Genomic DNA, 20,079 nt, shown 5'->3' with positions numbered 1-20,079 from the left:
AAAATTTAATCATCCTTGAAACTCGACTTTGGTACCCTGAAGGATGCCTCACTTACCAACATGATAATCACCCATCACACACTAGCATTAGGATTCAGGGTTGGTTTCAAAGGAGAGAGAATATTATTCAATGCCTTCCATGGCTTCCAAAGTCACCTGCTATCAGTCCCATAAAGCATGTGTGGGCTCAGCTTAAGAAGACTCTGCAGGGCAATTGGCCCAACCCTCCTCTGGGAACTGTGAATGCCCTATGGGATTTGGTTCATTTTTCATGGGAGAGAACTGTCATGGATGAGGACCTTTTCCATAGACTTTTCAGTTCTGTGCCTCAAAGGATCCAAGTTGTTCTTGATGCCAATGGCATGTTGACGTGATACTGAAGCTGTAGGTAGCCTGCTATTCATTTTATTTTACTTCATTTTTCTGCAAAAGGCCCACATAGTTATTAGGCCAACAATATTGATTTCAAAATACAAATCTATTGGCTACTGCATTATTTGCATTTTTATGGGAGGTCAGGTGAATATCACCCTCCAAGGAAGATAATTTTTATTTTTGTGGGAGGTCAGATGAATATCACCCTCCGAGGATGGTTATTTTTTTGTTATTGGAGCTCAGATTTACTGAAGAGAATACTGAAAAAAGTAAAAAAAAATTAATTTAATAACAAAAACTAAATACAATCTCCGCAGTCTCATTTCATCAACATGGTGTCTGTGACACATGAATAGCTGGCCACACCTATGGATTTCTGTGACGGGCCAAAAACCGCAGTCCATTTCTGCAGGTATCCCTAATGGATCAGGCCTGCCAATTTGAAGTCCATCTTTTCTCACTAATGTGCAGACCCTGCCTGTCGGATCTAGTGTTCCTGATCTGCCCACGGGCCAGGTCTGTTTGTGTGTGGCATAATGTGGCAGATTTTCGTGGTTTATCCATGGACCCAGGACAGAGGTGCTCCTTGTCAGGCCAGAGACCTGAATAAAACTTCATTGCTGAGAAAGGAGTACAGGTGAATATGTTGTATGAATTTGAAATATGCAGTCACATTCACAACAAACTAACCTACATCTTGAATGACCAACTAGAGTTAACAAATCAAATGTCCTTACACAGTTTCATCTAACCTCTACAATTTTCAGGTCACAGGGAGAATACATATACTGTCATAGTTAGCTTAATTAATTAATCAAGATAAAAAACTATAAATGAACTTTCAAAAGAAACATGAAAAAAAAAAGGCTGCAAGTGAGATTCTATCCGATAAATACTACAGCTACCAGCACAGTAAGCTGAAACACTACCAAGGAGGCGCTGATCTCTTCCTTTTAGTGTAATGGTCAAATATGCCTACCATAGGTAAAGAACAAATATTAGAAACAACAGATATTGAAGGACACATCCACTCACTCGTATAAACACCATGTAAAGACTTTAAAAAAATGCCAATCAGCTGACATGTTTCTCTTAGCAGAGAACTATAGAGAGAGACACCAGATGGCAGTCGAAGTAATTACAAATAAATACATCCATTTTCAATATTTTTACTATGACCATTTATCTATTTGTTTAAAGGTTAGACCATTATAAAATGGAATCTTTTGAAAGAATATGAAACCTAGAAAAGCCTACAAGTGCACAATTTGTAGCAAATTAAGGTTTAAAATATTACCTCCACAGGCGACTCCCATTAGATTTGAACGCTCGTCCTTAACATTCATAAACCATCAGCCTGTCCACTCAGCCATAGAAACAGATGTGAAACACTCATTGTTGTAGTAATTCTACCGACGTGGAGTTCTAATATTTCAACCATTTCTATGTGCTCGACTAATGATCTTCAAAAGAAATGATATGAGTGAAACTGCAAGGGGTCTCAACATATACTGTATCCTAACTGTTATATTGCTTCTATTTGATGATGTAAACACCAACGTAAAGCTCCACAGACTGCTAGATTTGTGGATACTGACACTTCTGAACTTGGGCGTGTGCAGTGCTCTGTTCTTGTACTCTAAATTATTAAGGCCGGACAATATCTTTATATCATATTATGTAAGAAATAGGTGTCACACATGGTACTGTTAGAAATTTAGTATGGGAAGAGCTGCCAAGACCTGCCATTCATATAGAGAACAAGCTTTAATTTATGCTGACTTCAGACCTTATATCACTTTCAGCCAATATATGCTGCAGCATTGTATTGTTGGTCCTCACTTTCTTGTGTATGTACTTTCCTTGGATGTATTGTGTTGCACTAGAGAGAAACTTTTCAACAAATGTGTGTGTCTTAGAAATCCCCATGTTGTAAAAAGTCACCAACACAGACTGGCAGTGAACTTTTGGCAAGATATTGTTATTGATTGGGTAATAGGCCCGCATTTACTTCCTTCTGACTTTTATTTACTCGTGTCTACTCTGTTTATGAGATATGTACTTCCCACAATGTTAGAAATAACCTCATTTCATTTTCATACACACATATATTGCAACTAACTTTGCAATATTGCTAGTGAATATCATTATCCAATGTTTTCAGAAAGATGGATCGAAAGAGGAGGTCATGTTTTGCGGTCAGTTCAATTGCCTGGTGTGGCTCCACTTAATTTCATTTCCTGGGGTCGTATCAAGGGTCTTGTGTGTGCATGATCAGTTGAGACATGGCAAGAATTCTTGTTGTGGTCGAACAATGCCAGGCCTGTTCACATGGGTGTGCAGTTTTTTGTGCCACCATCTAAAGTTATACAAATAAATAAAATTAATGTACAAATATATCTATTTGGATTTATGTCTTAATCAGCAGCCCAACAATAAATATGGATTTTTCTCAATTTCTGTAATAACTTTCAACTTACTTGTTTCAAGACTCCTGCCTCAAAGTGACACACTGGGCCTATTCTATCATCCCTGAAACAGTAAAGGGCCATTAACCATGCACCTGACAGTCTAGCACGTTCATTAATCTGGCATTCCTTCATGCATATTGAATATTTTGGACACATTCAGTGGAATCTGGTAACATTCGGCAGTGGCCAACAATTTCAGGTTGTGTAGTGTGAATAGTTATTTCAGTCACCTGTCAGACAGCATATGTTGTGCACCAGGTGTCTACAGAAATTAAAAAGTGGTGTTTTAATGTGTAGTCGTGATCAGTGCTGTTCCATATCACAATTACAGTAATGCCGTGTATTGTTTTGGGGATGCTTTCTCAAACAAGCATCTCTCAAAACAAAGTGGAAGTGAAACGTAAACATGTTGCAATACAACAGAAGCTTGACGTTATTAATCAGACTGAGAAAGGTGAAAACAGAAATAAGATCATGGAAGCATATAAAGATGGTTCTTCAAAAATCTATGATTTAAAAAAATGACTGCATAGGTAAAACTATGTTCAATTCCTTTCTGAAAGTATTTTGTGTTAGAGAGAGTGATGAATTAAAAATGGTCAAGATACTGGTGAAATTGATGACACTTGAAAGAAACATAATATTAAATGACTGAAGAGATCATTGTAACTGGTTTGATAGATCAATAAATATAAGGTTACCGTTCAAAGGTCTTCTTTTGCACAATGTTTAAGTTGCAGGCTGTGATAGAAAAGGTCATGGTTTTGAATTTCATTGTCGGCTAGTAATATTATTTTATCTTTAAATCTTTATCAAAATGACTGATTATTATTATTTTCAATTAATTGGTTTCAGCATAATTTTTTTAATATTTTTGCTCTTATTTTCCTTCCTATCATTCTTTTTTCATTGAGAATCTGCCTGTGTTGCCTATAACCTGTAAATGAGTTCCAACCAGGACTGTTCATTGGTCAGAATCATGTCAGCCACCTAGCAAAAGCGAGATGTTGCAATTTGCTTTTATCACTGAAATTGAAGTTTTTCTGTCTTGAGTTTGCTTGTGCAGGTCATCTTTAATTGCCATGAGCAAAGCGAGCATGATTAATAATTCTGCTGCAGATTGCTGCCTGCCATTTTCTCATATACATTGCACATCAAGAGGTTGTGGTAAGGTTAGGAGACAAGTATAAATTGAAGGCTACAAAACCCATTGCCTGCAGTCATTGGTCCTCTGAAATCAACTTTGGACAGGGCATCTCGCATTCCCACCGTACCTGATGGCAGCAGCTTCCAACATTGCTCCACATTACATGAACAGCATTTCAGCACTTGTGAAGTGACCCATCATGCTTGTGTGTCACCTTTAGCTGAATGGTAGCTGATGTGGCAACACTGTAGCACCAAGTGATAGATGTCAGTTATCAAGTAATTCTAATCAGGCTAAGGGTCACCAATGTGTACATTTCATATGAATGGAAATATTATTTCTTGGTGTTAGATGTAGATTATCCTTCTTGTCGGAGTAATTCATATTTACTAGCAACTAATAAACAAATATACTGCAGTGTGGTTATTCATTAATTATACACACTGGTTACAGAATGAAGTGACCTTTTTCATTAGTTCTGTGACCACTAATCAGCTTTATATCATGCTAAGAGCATGCTCCAAATGTGGAAAAAGTCATAAAGGGAAATGTTGTGCACTTCAAGGTGTGATGCTGTGTGTACCTTCCCCCTTACTTTTGTCCATTGCCACACAACACTGTTCAGGTTCTCATACAGTCATCTAGACAACACAGATGCGGTGCTAACAATTCATAAGCAGCTGGAGGAAGGGAGGCAAACTGTGTCCATGATGGTGTTGGCCAGGATGATGACAAAGGTTCCTTACATCTGCCCCAATGCTTTGTTTGGACCTGTTTTGACTTTTGATTGAATAATTATACTGTTTGAAGAATTGCTATCAGAACTGCATTCTATGGAAGAAGCTCAGTAACTTTAAATGAGGGCACTTTTAAGACCTAATTCTCTATCTTTCCACCATTACAACCCACTAGTCATTCTAAGACTTTGTCAAATCCAGAACTTTCATGGGTGAGGGTGTGCCCCAGCCCATGTAACATCACAGAATTCAATATCGTCCTCCATAGTACCATTCTCGCTGCTACAGGCATTTGTAATAGAGTTGGACAGCCACTCTATCTAAGATCCCACATCTAATTCTGCACACTTGTCAGCACTATAGAGTTATTAAAACAGTTTCACAGCTCAACAGAGGGTGATGAGTATGGAGAGTGAAGTGATCAGAGGTATTAACTTTTGGTTACCCCCCAGAAAATGTGAACCTTGCCAATACTTTGTCCTTGTGGTGTTGTCATTAGCGGAGCAGCTCAATATTTACTGTAGAAAAGACTCTTTGTGAATCACTTGTGCTCTTCGATCATTTGCCATATGAAGCTGAAATGTTGAACCCCAGTTACTCCTACTTTCATTCTGAACAAGTATTCGCATGTGCGGTGCATGACAGTAAACATACAGTTTCTCTCATTGTGCCAAACTGATGATGTGCTGCAAATGATTTAAGCTTACTTATTTTATTTTGATAAATAAGTGCAGTACTGTTACCCTGGACAGATGACGTATTTCATGCCACTCCAGCACAACAAATCAGACAAAAACAACACTTTTGGAGAGATCTTTAATGCGGCATGTCACTGTCACTGCAAATTTTCATAATACACAAATATAAATATGAAAACCACCAAATATAGTATGTTAGGTTTGGAAATACTGAAATCAAGATGGCATCTGCTTGATTTGCTTCAATTACCCAATCACAGCACAGGACGCCTGATCTATTCAGTCGGTTACAACATTACTTATTAGTTGTTCAAACATACAAATGCCACCAAAAAATTAAACAAGCAGCACAAATCTAACAGGAATGGTTAATGTCTCAAATTAATGTACAAACAATGTAGTAACAAGCAAAGCCATGCCTTCAAATGCATTTAATGGTGAAGAAAGTGAAAGCGTTGGTTTCCCTGAAAGGCACAGAATTGTAGTCACTGGTGATGCCTGCAGAACTCTCTGAAGGAACTATTGCAAAACAGTTTTGCGTTGTGGATAAATTCTTTTGAGTGATATGCTTGGCAGAACATGTACTCATCTAGACAATCCACAAAATGTTTGGACTTTTGACTATATCGTGGGATGACACCTCTGATGTCTCAACACATTCTTTCCACACACTGTGGGTGAACAGAACAATCTGTCAGACGTACAAAGTTCCCTCGCATGTACTGAAAAGCTTCAGACCTATAATGTCATCTAACTTCTAGCTGTCACTTATGATCATTTTCCCCAGGAAGAATCTTTAGATTGGTTATTCTTATCAAGCCCTCCTTAGTTCATGCTTCCACAGGCTCAAGGGAGGCTTTCTTGGACCCTCACTGAATTCCACCGAACACCTACTGTCTGATGATTTTACATCCTTTGCTGTGTTTGCTTTTCTCAAATTGCATCTCATCCCTGGTCCCTGTGTAAATTGTTAATCCCCCACTCTGTGTGCACTTGATAATAGAAGAAAGACCAGTCAGTCACTGTACGCTTAGAGAAGCCAAAATTTTCGATAAGTCTCTCTCTCTGTCTTTCCATAATTCGTGTAGATCCACATGGCAAAGAACTCAGAGGTTTTGCTGACATTTGTGAATTACTGAACCAAGTACAGTCCCATACAGTCTGCTTGAATGTGCATTGCATATTGACCATGCAACTCTTTTCCACATTTTCTGTTCTCCCAAAATGTTTCCTCATTCAGCATAAATGTAACCAGTGTGTGGCATTTTGGGCAGTCTATGCTTCATAGGGAGACATTATGGTCCAACATCCAAGATCACAAATTTGCTTTATTCATTCAGTATAATGCAACCTATCCAAGCATGCCTGCATTGCATTCGATTTTGGATAGTAAACAGTACAGTCATAGCACAATTATTTCTTTCACTGTTTCGCAACATAATATATTTATATAATTTTCAATGATATAATAATATATATTTCATTTAATACACAGTCATTTGAGTCCCAGCAGTTTAGCTTGGGCTCTTTTGGGCCCAACCTAACGACACCCTGAGAAATCCCAACTTATTCAGAAACAAAACAGCTGAATATTTGTGGCAGCCAAGATTATAAATTTCTTATCTGTGTACAAGGGCAACAGGAAAATTTATAATCTTGGTTGTAACTATTACTCAGCTGTGCCAATTTAAGCTGTGTGCTTGGATCCCACCCTAACCACATCCTCATATGTTGTGTAATGTTTGCAGAAAAAAAAGCTCTGTATTTGTGACAACAAATAATATAAATGTCATTACCTCACTCACAACAATTTAAGTTGTGCTGTTACCTCCCAGTCTAACAACACCTTTCAAAATTATGACGTGTAGATCATGACATATTTGGAAAGAACAGCCAAATATCTGTGACAGGAAGGAATATAAATGTCATTGCTTCACTCAGTAATGTAAGCTGTGCTATTACCCTTCAGTCTAAATACACCATTGGAAATCATGAAATGTTGAATTGTGATGTACCTGGAAAAAACAGCAAAATATTTGTGACAACAAAGAATATAAATGTCATTGCTTTACTTTCAGCAATCTAAGCTGTGCTCTTGGGTCCTAGCCTAAGCACACTTTTAGGAAGAAACAGACAATATTATATAGGAAGGCATAGCTTTGTTTGTAACTGTACTGTCCGTCTATTAATCTGAAACATTAATCATTCCTATTTTATTTGTGCTACAATTTTTATGAAATTCAAGGTGTCTGTGTGTTCATGCAATGAAATGTCATGTAGCAGTTGGCTGACTAGGTCGCATGTCGTGAGCTGTTGTTGGCTGACAAGATCACATGTTCTGTGGTCTTATTTGCTGACAGAGGCAAATCGAGCAGACACAATCTTGATTTCAGTTTTTTTGAAAGCTAACGTGTTGTATTTAGTGGTTTCCACATTTATACTTGAAAATTCCTGGCAGATTAACACTGTGTGGCAGACCAAGACTTGAACTTTCACAGGCAAGTGCTCTACCAACTGAGTTATCCAAACGTGACTCACAACCCTTTCTCACAGCTCTACTTTCACCAGTACCTCATTTCTACCTTCCAAACTTCACAGAAACTCCTCTGCGAAACTTGCAAGAGCAGCACTCATGAAAGAAATGATATTGCAGAGACATGGCAAAAGTAAAGCTGTGCAGAAAAGTCGTGAGTCATGCTTGGGTAGCTCAGTTGGTAGAGCAAAGGTCCGAGTTCGAGTCTCAGTCCAGCACACAGTTTGAATTTGCCAGGAAGTTTTATATCAATGGACACTCTGCTGCAGAGTGAAAATTTCCATCTGGGTATTAATACCTGCTTATTATGAAAATATGCAGTTCCAGTTATATACCACATTAAAGATCTCTCCAAGGTGCTTTATTTTTTATGTGCTTTGTTACTCTGTTGTGGCAAAAGTGCAATATCAGTGTGTAAAACCTTTACAATAAGTCCTTATACCTGAACACCATTGTAAAAAATAATATCATGTGGTACTGTATTCAGAAAATTGATTTTTCGTGTAACTGTTCTCGTCATAACAATGGTCATCTGCAGTTAAAAATATAGGATGTTTCAAAAAGGTTCATACGATTCCACAAGACTATATCTTATGCTTAAGTGAAGATATAAACTTTGGGTAAATTTCAATTTACACATGGGACTGCTAAGCTATTATTTTTCAAAAGAACCATCTCACTTTACTGGGTTATACCTAGTCAGTCCAGAAAGTTTCAAATTGAGATTAATAAATTGTAGAGAAAAGTTAAAATACTGGTTTTAATGTTTTGGGTTTTCTTCATAGTCTCTTCCATAGAACATTCCTACAAACGTGTGAAAATGACAGGAAAGTCCATTTTTAAGATGTTCAGCTTGCATCCCACATTGGCTTAAATGTTGATTATGTCCTCAGAGTGTTGACCCTTCATGTGAATTTCTGTACTTTGTCATTTTGTGGTATATTTGTATTGATAACTCCAAGTCTCCTCAGCTCTGATGATACTTTCCAGAAAAGATCTGTCTGTGTTTTGAATTTCAATGAAGCCATGGTATGTGTCCAAATGTCATTGTTTTTGTTCTGGCATCAAGATATGTGGGCCAACTTTGCACACACTTTTCCCTTCTTGAGAACATTGTATAGAATGTCGTGAACACTTGATTTATGACCACACGTCCAAATCTGTCTGCTCACAACTGCCTGCTGATGTCTGTCGTTTACAGTTGTCAGTTCAACCTGCCACCATAGTTACTGTGCTGACATTGCTTATGCACCAGGAATGCAATCAGTCTCATAACATTTTAGATGTGTGGGATATCTTTTGTATTCATGCACATATGGCCTTGGGATACTTTTTACAGTTACATTTAGGATCAAAGTTTCCCTAAAGCTTTTCACAAATGGTTGGCGTGCACTCTACTGGATGCACAACAAACATCCGGATGATAATTAGACTTGACTCATATTTTTGCACACACACACACACACACACACACACTCACACACACACACACACACACATTAACTGAGATCAGGCAACCTTGGAGTACCTTGGTGCATTGCTGTAGGAGGTAAGTGCTATACTCTTGAATAAGTGAGCAAGATAGCTACATAAGGGAAAACCATACCAGCAACCATATGGGCTGGCAGCTTATGACTGGCCCAAAGTTAAATTTTTACTTTTGGTGCATGAGATAAGAGTTACCCCAAACAGCAATATTCATTCATGTAGAGGATATAGTCTTGTGAAAACAGCTGGATCTTTTTAAACTCCTGTGTTTTACACAGTTGTTGACAGCTTTTTCACCTTAGTTCATAATGAACATTAAATATTCCCATAATATCATAATTTGTTTTCAGCTTTGAAGACCGTATATTTGCTCATTCTGTGAAATTAGTGTTGTTTTATTAATTATGAGCTGATTATGCAACATTTTGTGATTGCTTCTTGATTCCAGCCTTTTGTTAGGCAGAAAAAGAAATCCAATGCATGTGCAGTGTGAAATCAAAGTAATGTTATTTGCAAGTTTTTAGAAGTATAAGTGTAGTGCACAAATTATAATGTAACAACAAAAATAATCAATTTTTGAAAATATAATGTTATTGTATAGATAAAAAAATTTACTCTCCAAGCAGTGGAAGGAGGACACATGTATAAAAGGTATTAAAATTTGCAAGCTTTTGTAGCCAACTGTCCATTCTTCAGGCAGAAGGTTTGAAGGGGTAGGAAGAAGGGTGAAGGAAAAAAGACTGAAGTTTAGGAAAAGGAGCAGATTGTGGAAAAGTCGCTCAGAACCCCAGCTGAGAGGAGACTTACCAGACGGATGATAAGAAAGACTGATTTTTAGGGTCTGGACCAGATGACATTTGAGAACTTGAGAGCTTAAAGATGGAACATAAGGTAATCCGCGAGACAGAGATTACTGCCAAGACATCATGCACAACTCAATAAGAGCAGAAAGCTAAGTGCATTGTTTGTTCTAGAGATGGGAGGGGGACAGCAAGAAAAGACTGGTCAGAAAATGAATGATGTAGAAAACTAAAAGTAATTGAAAAAAGGAGTGGTTACTGTGAGGAAATGCTGAGACAGAAGAAATTAACATAAATTAAGGCCAGGTGGTTGGCAAGAACCAAGAATGTGCTGTTGTGCCAGTTTCCACCTGCAGAGTTCAAGGAAACTGGAGTCTGAGCGAAGAATTCAGATGGAACTTGTGGGGAAACGGGCACTGATGTGTGTTGCCCATATACACCCTATGCCTATACCTATTCATCCTAACTCATATCCTAGTGGTGGTCGTGCCGTTGTGAAAGGCATACATAACCGCTGGTATATGATGTGTCATTTCATAGGTGGCTCTCACCAGTTGCAGGGCTGATATAGGTGGTGTTAGGAGTGTGCTAGGGCAAATCTTATACTGGAGACAGTCATAGTGTAGGAGCCATAGTGTAGGGAGATGTGTGGAGAAGGGGCATAGGGTCTGACAAGGATATTGCAGAGATTGGGTGGGTGACGAATAGCTATTCTAGGCTTGGTGGGCAAAATGTCAAACAGAATGGGCCTCCTTTCCGGGAACAATTTTAAGCAGTCATAGCTTTGTCAGAGTAGCTGATTAATACATTCAAAACCAGCATAATACTAAGTGGCAAATGGTGTACTCCTATGTTGTTATTTCAGAGGGATCAGCAATACCAGGATTGAATGTGATGGCCCACTTTTGAACTAGGCTGTTGCGGTCGTTATGTCCAGTGAAGGCTGAGGTGAGAATGGTGGTGACCTGCAGTCCCTCCCTAAAACCTCAGGCCCCTCGCAAGGACTAACACTCATTTCAAACCATGCATCCTCAGATCTACAAACTCAATCATCCTGGGCATCCCATAGTTGCTCGCTTCAAAGCACCTACCAATTGGATATCTGCCTCAGTTGATTTACACTTGCAACTCATATTACAAAGACTTCCCTCCTATACTAAAGACACCAACCATTTCATAGGCATTCTGAAATCTGTGTCTGTCCCACTTGCTTGTCACCATTGATATCGACTTCCTCCGTACCAACATCCCCCAAGTACATGGTCGGTCTGTTGCTGAACATTTACTCAGTCAGCATCTAGCTGATTCTAAACCTATGAAATCCTTCATGCTGACCTTAATAAACTTTATACATACAGACACCTACTTTATCTTTGAGGGGCAGAGATACAAACAAATCAGAGGCACAGCTGTGGGAATCAATATGGCTCTTTCGTGTGCCAACTTTTTCTTGGGCTGCTTGGACGGGACTTTCCTAGGATCCATAAGCCTTCAGCATCTGGTTTGGTTTAGATACATTGATGACCTTGTAAGGGATCTGTGATCCCATGAACATAGATGCTAGTATCCGATGCCCGGGTCGATAGTTGACAGGAGTCGATTGTCGAGCGCTGCAGAAGGCAGTGAGATGAGTGTCGAGTGAGGAATTGTACTGGGGAGTGTGGAGTGAGCGGTGGTGTTAGAGAAACGGGCAAGAATGGTGGTCGAGTGAGTTGTAAACGGTAAAATTCACCGGAGTATGATGAGTGAGCACGTCCCCCTGATCGTCGTGGGGTTGACCCTCACTAATACCGATTCGCGAGTGATATGAAACAGAAAGTGACAAGTGCCGAATTACGTGTTTCGTGTCAACCGCGTCGGCCAACAACAACCATGGATTGCAGTGAGGATTGTCGTGGATGTTAACCATCAGCATTGCGTGTGACGAAGCACTGAAAATCAGCCATCAATAAAAAGATACAACCGTAATTAGACGTGTAAGGCGAAGGTAGCAACTGCCTCAGAATTTGTGTGTTAGTGGGAAATATATATCAGTTTGTACATCGCAACCTTTATGGTTCTTAATAATAGACAAACTTTCAATCGTTCCACTATTCAGTCTCAGAACAGCTGCGCTCAGTTGAAATACCCCCGAAGCCACAGCAGAAAACCGATAGCCTTTCATCCATTAAGCACACGGTCATGTAATCATAATAATTAACTATTTGGCGGTTTCAGTAAATTACACAAAATCCAGTAAAGGAATTTAAACGGCGGTGTTTCAACCTCTTTGCCGTTTGGGATTATGTTGAGGCTGACCTATTAAAATTCTTGAAATCTCTAAATGCATTCTCCCAATTAAATTTCACATGATCCTATACTGAATCCCACACCATTTTTCTTGATGTTGATTTCATTCTCAGCAAAGGTCAGCTACACAGTTATGTTCACATTAGACCTACTAACAAACAAGAGTATTTACATTTTGACAGTTAGCAACCTTTCCATGTCGAACATTCTCTCCCATACAGTCCTGGAATTTGCAGCAAACATGTTCAGATGCAGATTATTTACAGTGATACACTACCATCCTCACTTCAGCCTTCATTGTATCTAATTACCCTACCAGCCTAGTTCAAAAGCAGTTTTCCTGAGCTATCACATCCCATCCTGGTACTGCTGATTCCTTCGAAAAACAACTCGAGAGTACACCACTCGTCACTCAATATTATTGAATGTATTAAACAGCAATTCGACAAGGATATGACTTCCTAAAATCGTGCCCTGAAAAGAGATCCATTCTAGCTCATATTTTACCCACCACACATAGAATAGCTTTTTGTCGCCCTCCCAACCCCAACAATTGTGTTAAGTTCATATTAAGAGTGAATTTTTAAAATATTTTGCATTATAATTTAATATAATTGGATAGATAAAAAATCTACTCACCAAGTGACAGCAAGAGAACACATATATAAAAAGTATTAAAGATTGCAAGCTTTTGGGACCAGTGGCTCCTTCTTCTGGCTGAATAGTGGAAGGGGGAGGGAGAAGGGTGAAGGAAAAGGACTGGTGAGGTTTAGGAAAAGATCTGGTCAGTCTCCCCTGACCCGGGGGACTTACCAGACAGGAAGAGGAGGAAAGACTAATTGTTGTGCAGTATCCTTGTCAGATCTTATGCTCCTGCTGCACACTTCTCTCTATCCTATGGTTCCTACTCCTGTGACTATCTCTGCTGTAAGACTTGCCCTAGAATGCTCCTGGCACCACGTACCCCAGCCCTGTAACCGGCAAACCGTATACTCTGAAAGGGACAGCCACATGTCAAATGACACATGTTGTATACCAACTGTTATGTAAACGCTGTTTGACCTTTTATATTGACATGACTACAATCAAATTATCACTTAAGATATATGGACTTAGGCATGTATACTGGCAAAATATAATATCCTGTTGCAGAGAATGCTTTGCAACATGACAGTCATGCCTGTTTCACATATGTTCCATCTGGTTCCTTTCCCCAGACACCAGTTTGCACCAACTGTGCAGTTGGAAACTGGCACTACAATGTGTCCTTGGCTCTCACCACCCACCTGGCCATAATTTATATAAATTTCTTCCATCTCAGCATTTCCTCAAAGTAACTATTCCTTTCTTCACTCCCTTTTCGTTTTCTACATCATTCACTTTCTGGCCGTCTAGTTTTCACTGCTCCCCTCCCATCTCTATCACATTCAATACACTTAACTTTCTGCTCTTATTAAGTTGTGCATGATGTTTTAGAAGTAATCTCTGTCTTGTGTATTGCTTTATCTTCCACCTTTAAGCTATCCAGTTTTCAAATCTTGTCTGGTGCAGTCCCCAACAATTAGTCTTTCCTCCTCTTCCTGTCTGGTAAGTCCCCCGGGTCAGGGGAGACTGACCAGATCTTTTCCTAAACCTCACCAGTCCTTTTCCTTCACCCTTCTCCCTCCCCCTTCCACTATTCAGCCAGAAGAAGGAGCCACTGGTCCCAAAAGCTTGCAATCTTTAATACTTTTTATATATGTGTTCTCTTGCTGTCACTTGGTGAGTAGATTTTTTATCTATCCAATTATATTAAATTATAATGCAAAATATTTTAAAAATTCACTCTTAATATGAACTTAACACAATTTAACTATATTGATGAAATTTTATCAGGATATCAGCCAAGAGGCATCATTATCTTGAAGCAGTGTTTCAAAGAATGATATTTTCGCTCTGCAGCGGAGTGTGCGCTGATATGAAACTACCTAGCAGATTAAAACTGTGTGCCGGACCGAGACTCGAACTCGGGAGCTTTGCCTTTTGCAGGCAAGTGCTCTACCAACTGAGCTACCCAAGCACAGCTCACACCCCGTCCTCACAGCTTTACTTCTGCCAGTACCTTGTCTCCTACCTTCCAAACTTAACAGAAGCTCTCATGCGAACCTTGCAGAACTAGCACTCCTGAAAGAAAGGATATTGCAGAGACATGGCTTAACCACAGCCTGGGGGATGTTTCCAGAATGAGATTTTCACTCTGCAGCCGAGTGTGCGCTGATATCAAACTTCCTGGCAGATTAAAACTGTGTGCCGGACCGAGACTCGAACTCGCGACCTTTGCCTTTCGCGGGCAAGTGCTCAACCAACTGAGAAGTTTCATATCAGCGCACACTCCGCTGCAGAGTGAAAATCTCATTCTGGAAACATCCCCGAGGCTGTGGCTAAACCATGTCTCTGCAATATCCTTTCTTTCAGGAGTGCTAGTTCTGCAATGTTCGCAGGAGAGATTCTGTTAAGTTTGGAAGGTAGGAGACGAGGTACTGGCAAAAGTAAAGCTGTGAGGACAGGGCGTGAGTCGTGCTTGGGTAGCTCAGTTGGTAGAGCACTTGCCTGTGAAAGGCAAAGGTCCCGAGTTCGAGTCTCGGTCCGGCACACAGTTTTAATCTGCCAGGAAGTTTGAGGGTTTCAAAGGTTTGTTGCTTGCCGTCTTTTGATCTGAAGAATGAGAGCAGGAAACTCATAAGAAAATGCTGCCACTTTTCTGATAGTACAAGAAGATTTCAGCCCTGAAGTTCAACTAAGAAAGCCCACTTTCCCGAACTTGATTATAAGCAATATTTTTAGTTAGTCCTCCAGAACTAAGAATAAATAAATTCTTTGGTGAATCCATCCTTCAACCTTCAATATAAAGTTCTCATTTGAAGGATTATGAATGTCTCAGATCCACTCTGCATTGTTAATACTCAGACTGCTGTGACACTATTGATTTTTTTATGTGTAACTTTTTTCCCACCCACTAGAGATGTCTTACCATCACAGTACTCTCTCTCTCTCTCTTTGTCTGTCTGTCTGTCTAATCAATCAACAACGTGTGTGCCAAGTTTGTTAGAAATTGCTCCAGGCATTCCATAGTTTCTATCCCAACAGTGCTTGTTCACAGACTCTATGTAAGATATGTATTAAGTATGGGTGAAACTGCTCCAGTCATTGCAGTGGCAAACACGAGTAGCTATAATGTAAAACTTTTTATTGGTAAATGTACGCAAGAATTGTAACTAATTATCTAGTGTCATTTTTGTTGTTATTGGGTGGAACAGTTTTTAAAACTGTTTTGGTAGTTTAAGTTATTGTCTGATTGTTTCATGAGAACAGACAAATCTTGGAAAACGTATACTGCATCTGTTCTAAGAGTTATTTCTGTATCTCTCTGGATGTGACATTCATTGACTTTTTGGAAAACACAGGTTTTTGATTATTAACATTAATTTAATGTTCTTTCTTTTTCACCGACAGATTCGGAAGGCACTGAAATGTATGTTAGATCACCCCTCTCCAATTAACACAATATTCAAATTCAACAAACCTCGGTGTTATGTACGAGATGAGACCAATAATGGATGGGTACTTGTTAAAAAATAATGTGTATAATTTTTGTTATTGGTGATATTTAATTTTATTGTTTTTATTATAATAAATATTGTTAATTGAACTGCATGTTTTCTTTATTGTTTTGAGTCTCTCTTCTTCACCAACAGACATTTTCCTCCAGACACTCATGAAAAGAAGAAAAAAACCCAGAGATGATGGTAGATAGTATTAGAGCATCTACCAATACTTTCCTGTTTGGAAACTTGTAGCTCTACATAGTGATTTGAAACAATATGAAAGTTTAATCAATTAAAACACATTTATTATCAAGATAATGGAATGAAAACTTACAAAAGTTAGCTTGTTTCAGTTTCAAGTGACTTTTGACTACTGCATAACAATGTGAGAAGATTAATACATACTTATTTAAAAATTGGGTGCATATATATCTTGAATGCGAAAACAATATAAGGAACACTAATCATAATTGATCAGACAGAGTATTCTTGAGTTTCAAGAATGCAAATAAACTTTTATTTCAGTCAGTTGTAGTCGGAAATACTGGAGTCACTTGCAGTGGCCTGTCCAGCATCCCATGGTATATGAAAATTTTATGAGCATACCAAATACATACAATAATAACACATCTGCCAGTTGGAACCTGGAATTTATCACTCTCATGTGGACCCAATTTGCCCCTCTGGTTTGTATTTCTGTTTGACCCTGAGTGGCATGCTACTGTCTCTGTCTATATCCATCACTTGTCATATCCTAGTAGATCTGACTCCTCACTGGCTTGTCAAACAAGATGGCTCACCTTTTCAGATCTTTTAAAAATGTATAATTCATTCTATGAGAGTTGTTCAGTAAGTAATGCCCCACATTTTTTAAAAAAGCCATTAGTATACATGGACCAACATCCTGGTTGTTGCTTTACATTTGATGTTTGTTCTGTGCATCAGAGAAGTTTCGAACTGTTCTGGCAGATGGTAGACCCATAGTACAGCATCAAAATCGCATATTACTCACGTTACAAGCAGCGTGCTGTATTGAATTCTTGTGTGCAGAAAGCAAGACTGTGCTGAACATCCATAAATGTTTGTGTGCGGTGTATGGTGATGCTGCAGTTGATACGAGTACAGTTGGGTGATGGGTAAAGAAAGTTACAGTCTCAGGAAATGCAGAAACAGAGCTCCATGATCAGCCACACTCAGGACGTCCTCTCACAGCCAGTGCTCCAGAGATGCTGAATCATGCAGATGCCATTATTCATGCCAACCAATGTGTCACAACTCGACATTTGACTCTACAGTTGTCGGTCAACATTGGAAGTGCGTCTGCGATGGTCGAGACTCTTGGATATTCAAAGAGGTGTTGACAATGGGTTCCACGAATGCACACAGCAAACCACAAGATTCAAAGAAAGGCCGTTTCATCTGAGGACATGGACAAGACATGTTGATGTGTATTTTCACCAAATTATGACTCTTTACAATAAATATATTCTGAGAAAAAAAATTAGGGGCATTACTTATTGAACGACCCTTGTACATATGTTATCTTAGGATGGTTTGTTTCTTTATTGTCTACTGTTGCTTCTGGTGCAACTTTCATTATGTTCCTTGATTAGAATTTTTTCTCAATTTTTAGTTTTTTGTTGTTAGTAACTTTTGAATTACAAACTTTTGTTAGTTTATGCATAAGCTACTTTACTGAGTTCAGCAAGTTGTGCACTTACATATCGCAATCACATATCTGTCTCATTCTGTTATTGAGCTGTGATTGTGACTTGGAGCCTTACTTGTCTCACCTCTTCACTAACGCCCAATGACATTAGTGTGCCAACACTCAGAAGCCACATCAAAACAAGTGATCAGTCTATTAGAAGAACATTAATGACATAGGTCTACATGACTTGCAATACATAAATTATAATAAAAACAAAGGGAGCATATTTTTCTGATATTTATAACATGGTTAGAATCTGTAATGGAACAATTTTAAAAGCACAATCCGAGCTACATTAGGGCCACATTTAGAAGCTGTTACATCTATTTCTGAGTGGAATACACAAAGTGTAAGGCTGGTTAGCTAAGTTTCCAGCTACTTTCTATAATTCTGAATGGAGTTACTAGGAGATATTTACACTAGTCTAAGATAAAGATAGCACCATGGCTAGGGGTCAGTAAGCTAGATAAAAAATCTGTAGCATCATATTTTAGTGAGAAACTTGAAACTCTCAGCACAGTTCAGGAGCATGTAGGGGAATTCTGGCAAAAGTTGACCATGCACTGGATAGTTGTACACCCAATAGAACAGTTCATAATGGGAGGGAACCTCCATGGTATACAGTCACTGTAAAGAAACTTCTAAAGAAACAGAGGTTACTGGATAGCAGGTGTAAAACAAATGTAGGACTATAGATAGAGAGACGCTGAATGAAATGCATTTGGCGGTCAAGAGAGCAATGCATGATGCCTTCAGTGACTATTGTAGCAGAGTATTGTCGAGTGATCATTTACAGAATCTAAAGAAATTCTGGTCATATGTAAAGGCTGTTAGTGGCATCAAAGTTAGTATCCAGGAGCTGAAATTGAGCGTAGGAAAGCAAAAGGTGAAATGCTTAACTGTGTTTTCAAACATCCCTTTACAAAGGAAAACCCAGGACAATTGCCCCAGTTTAATCTTCGTACCTCTGAAAACACGAATGAAATAAGTATTAGTGTCAGTGATAATAAGAAACAGCTGAAATCAGTAAAACTGAACAAAGCTCCCAGCCCCGATGGAATCCCTGTCAGATTCTAAACTGAATTTGCAGCTGAGTTAGCCCCTCTTCCAACCACAATCTATTCTAGAACCCACGAACAAAAATTTGTGCCCAGTTCGTGGAAAAAGCCAGAGGTAACATCTGTCTACGGGAAGGGTAGCAGAAATGATCCACAAAACTACCGTCCAATATCCTTGATGTCGATTTTTCTTACAATCTTAGAACATATTCTGAGCTCAAACATAATGAGGTATCTTGAACAGAATGATCTTCTCAGTGACAACCAGCATGGATTCTGAAAACATCGATGATGTGAAACCCAACTCACACTTTCTTCACATGATGTACTGAAAGCTTTGGATCAAGGCAACCAAATAGATGCAGTGTTTCCTGGTTGCAAAAAGCATTTGACTCAGTACCTTACCTACAATTATTGTCAAAAGTACAATCACACGGGACATCAAGTGAAATTTGTGACTGGACAGGCGACTTTTTTGGTAGGAAGACACAGCATGTTATCTTGGATGGACAGTCATTGCCAGATGTAGAAGTAACTTTGGGTGTATCCTAGGGATGTGTGTTTGGACCCTTGCTGTTTATGTTGTGTATTAATGACCATGCAGACAATATTAATAGTAAAGCCAGGCTTTTTGCAGGTGATGCAGTTATCTATAATGGAGTACTATCTGAAAGAAGCTGCATGGATACTCAGTCAGATCTTGATAAGATTTCAACATGATGCAGAGATTAACAACTTGCTCTAAATGTTGAGAAAATGTAAAATTTTGCTTTTCACAAAACGAAAAAATGTATTATCCCATGACTGTAGTATCAATGAGTCATTTTTGGAATCGGCCAACTCATAAAAACACATTATAGGGATATGCAGCTTTACTGTATGATTAAATGATGATGGCGTCCTCTTGGGTAAAATATTCCGGAGGTAAAATAGTCCCCCATTCGGATCTCCGGGCGGGGACTACTCAAGAGGATGTCGTTATCAGGAGAAAGAAAACTGGCGTTCTACGGATCGGAGCGTGGAATGTCAGATCCCTTAATCAGGCAGGTAGATTAGAAAATTTAAAAAGGGAAATGGATAGGTTAAAGTTAGATATAGTGGGAATTAGTGAAGTTCGGTGGCAGGAGAAACAAGACTTCTGGTCAGGTGGCTACAGGGTTATAAACACAATATCAAATAGGGGTAATG

At 38.9% G+C, this 20,079-nt stretch overlaps 1 protein-coding gene across 4 annotated transcripts in view; it reads left to right on the top strand.

The window, feature by feature from the left end:
• Positions 1-16,226, top strand: part of LOC126457828 (protein N-terminal asparagine amidohydrolase-like) — a 139,330-nt gene extending 123,104 nt beyond the window's left edge. For all 4 annotated transcript variants that reach the window (XM_050094457.1, XM_050094458.1, XM_050094456.1 and 1 more), the window contains exon 8: positions 16,031-16,226. In XM_050094457.1, the coding sequence (XP_049950414.1) occupies positions 16,031-16,156 (126 nt within the window). In that variant the 3' untranslated portion in view covers positions 16,157-16,226. The remainder of the gene's footprint in view (positions 1-16,030) is intronic.
• The last annotated feature ends 3,853 nt before the right edge of the window (positions 16,227-20,079 follow it).

The sequence above is a fragment of the Schistocerca serialis genome, chromosome 2, assembly GCF_023864345.2.
Source record: "Schistocerca serialis cubense isolate TAMUIC-IGC-003099 chromosome 2, iqSchSeri2.2, whole genome shotgun sequence".
Lineage (NCBI taxonomy): Eukaryota > Metazoa > Arthropoda > Insecta > Orthoptera > Acrididae > Schistocerca > Schistocerca serialis.
The sequence above is the reverse complement of the archived record's forward strand: the minus strand, read 5'-3'. Positions and strand labels throughout refer to the sequence as shown.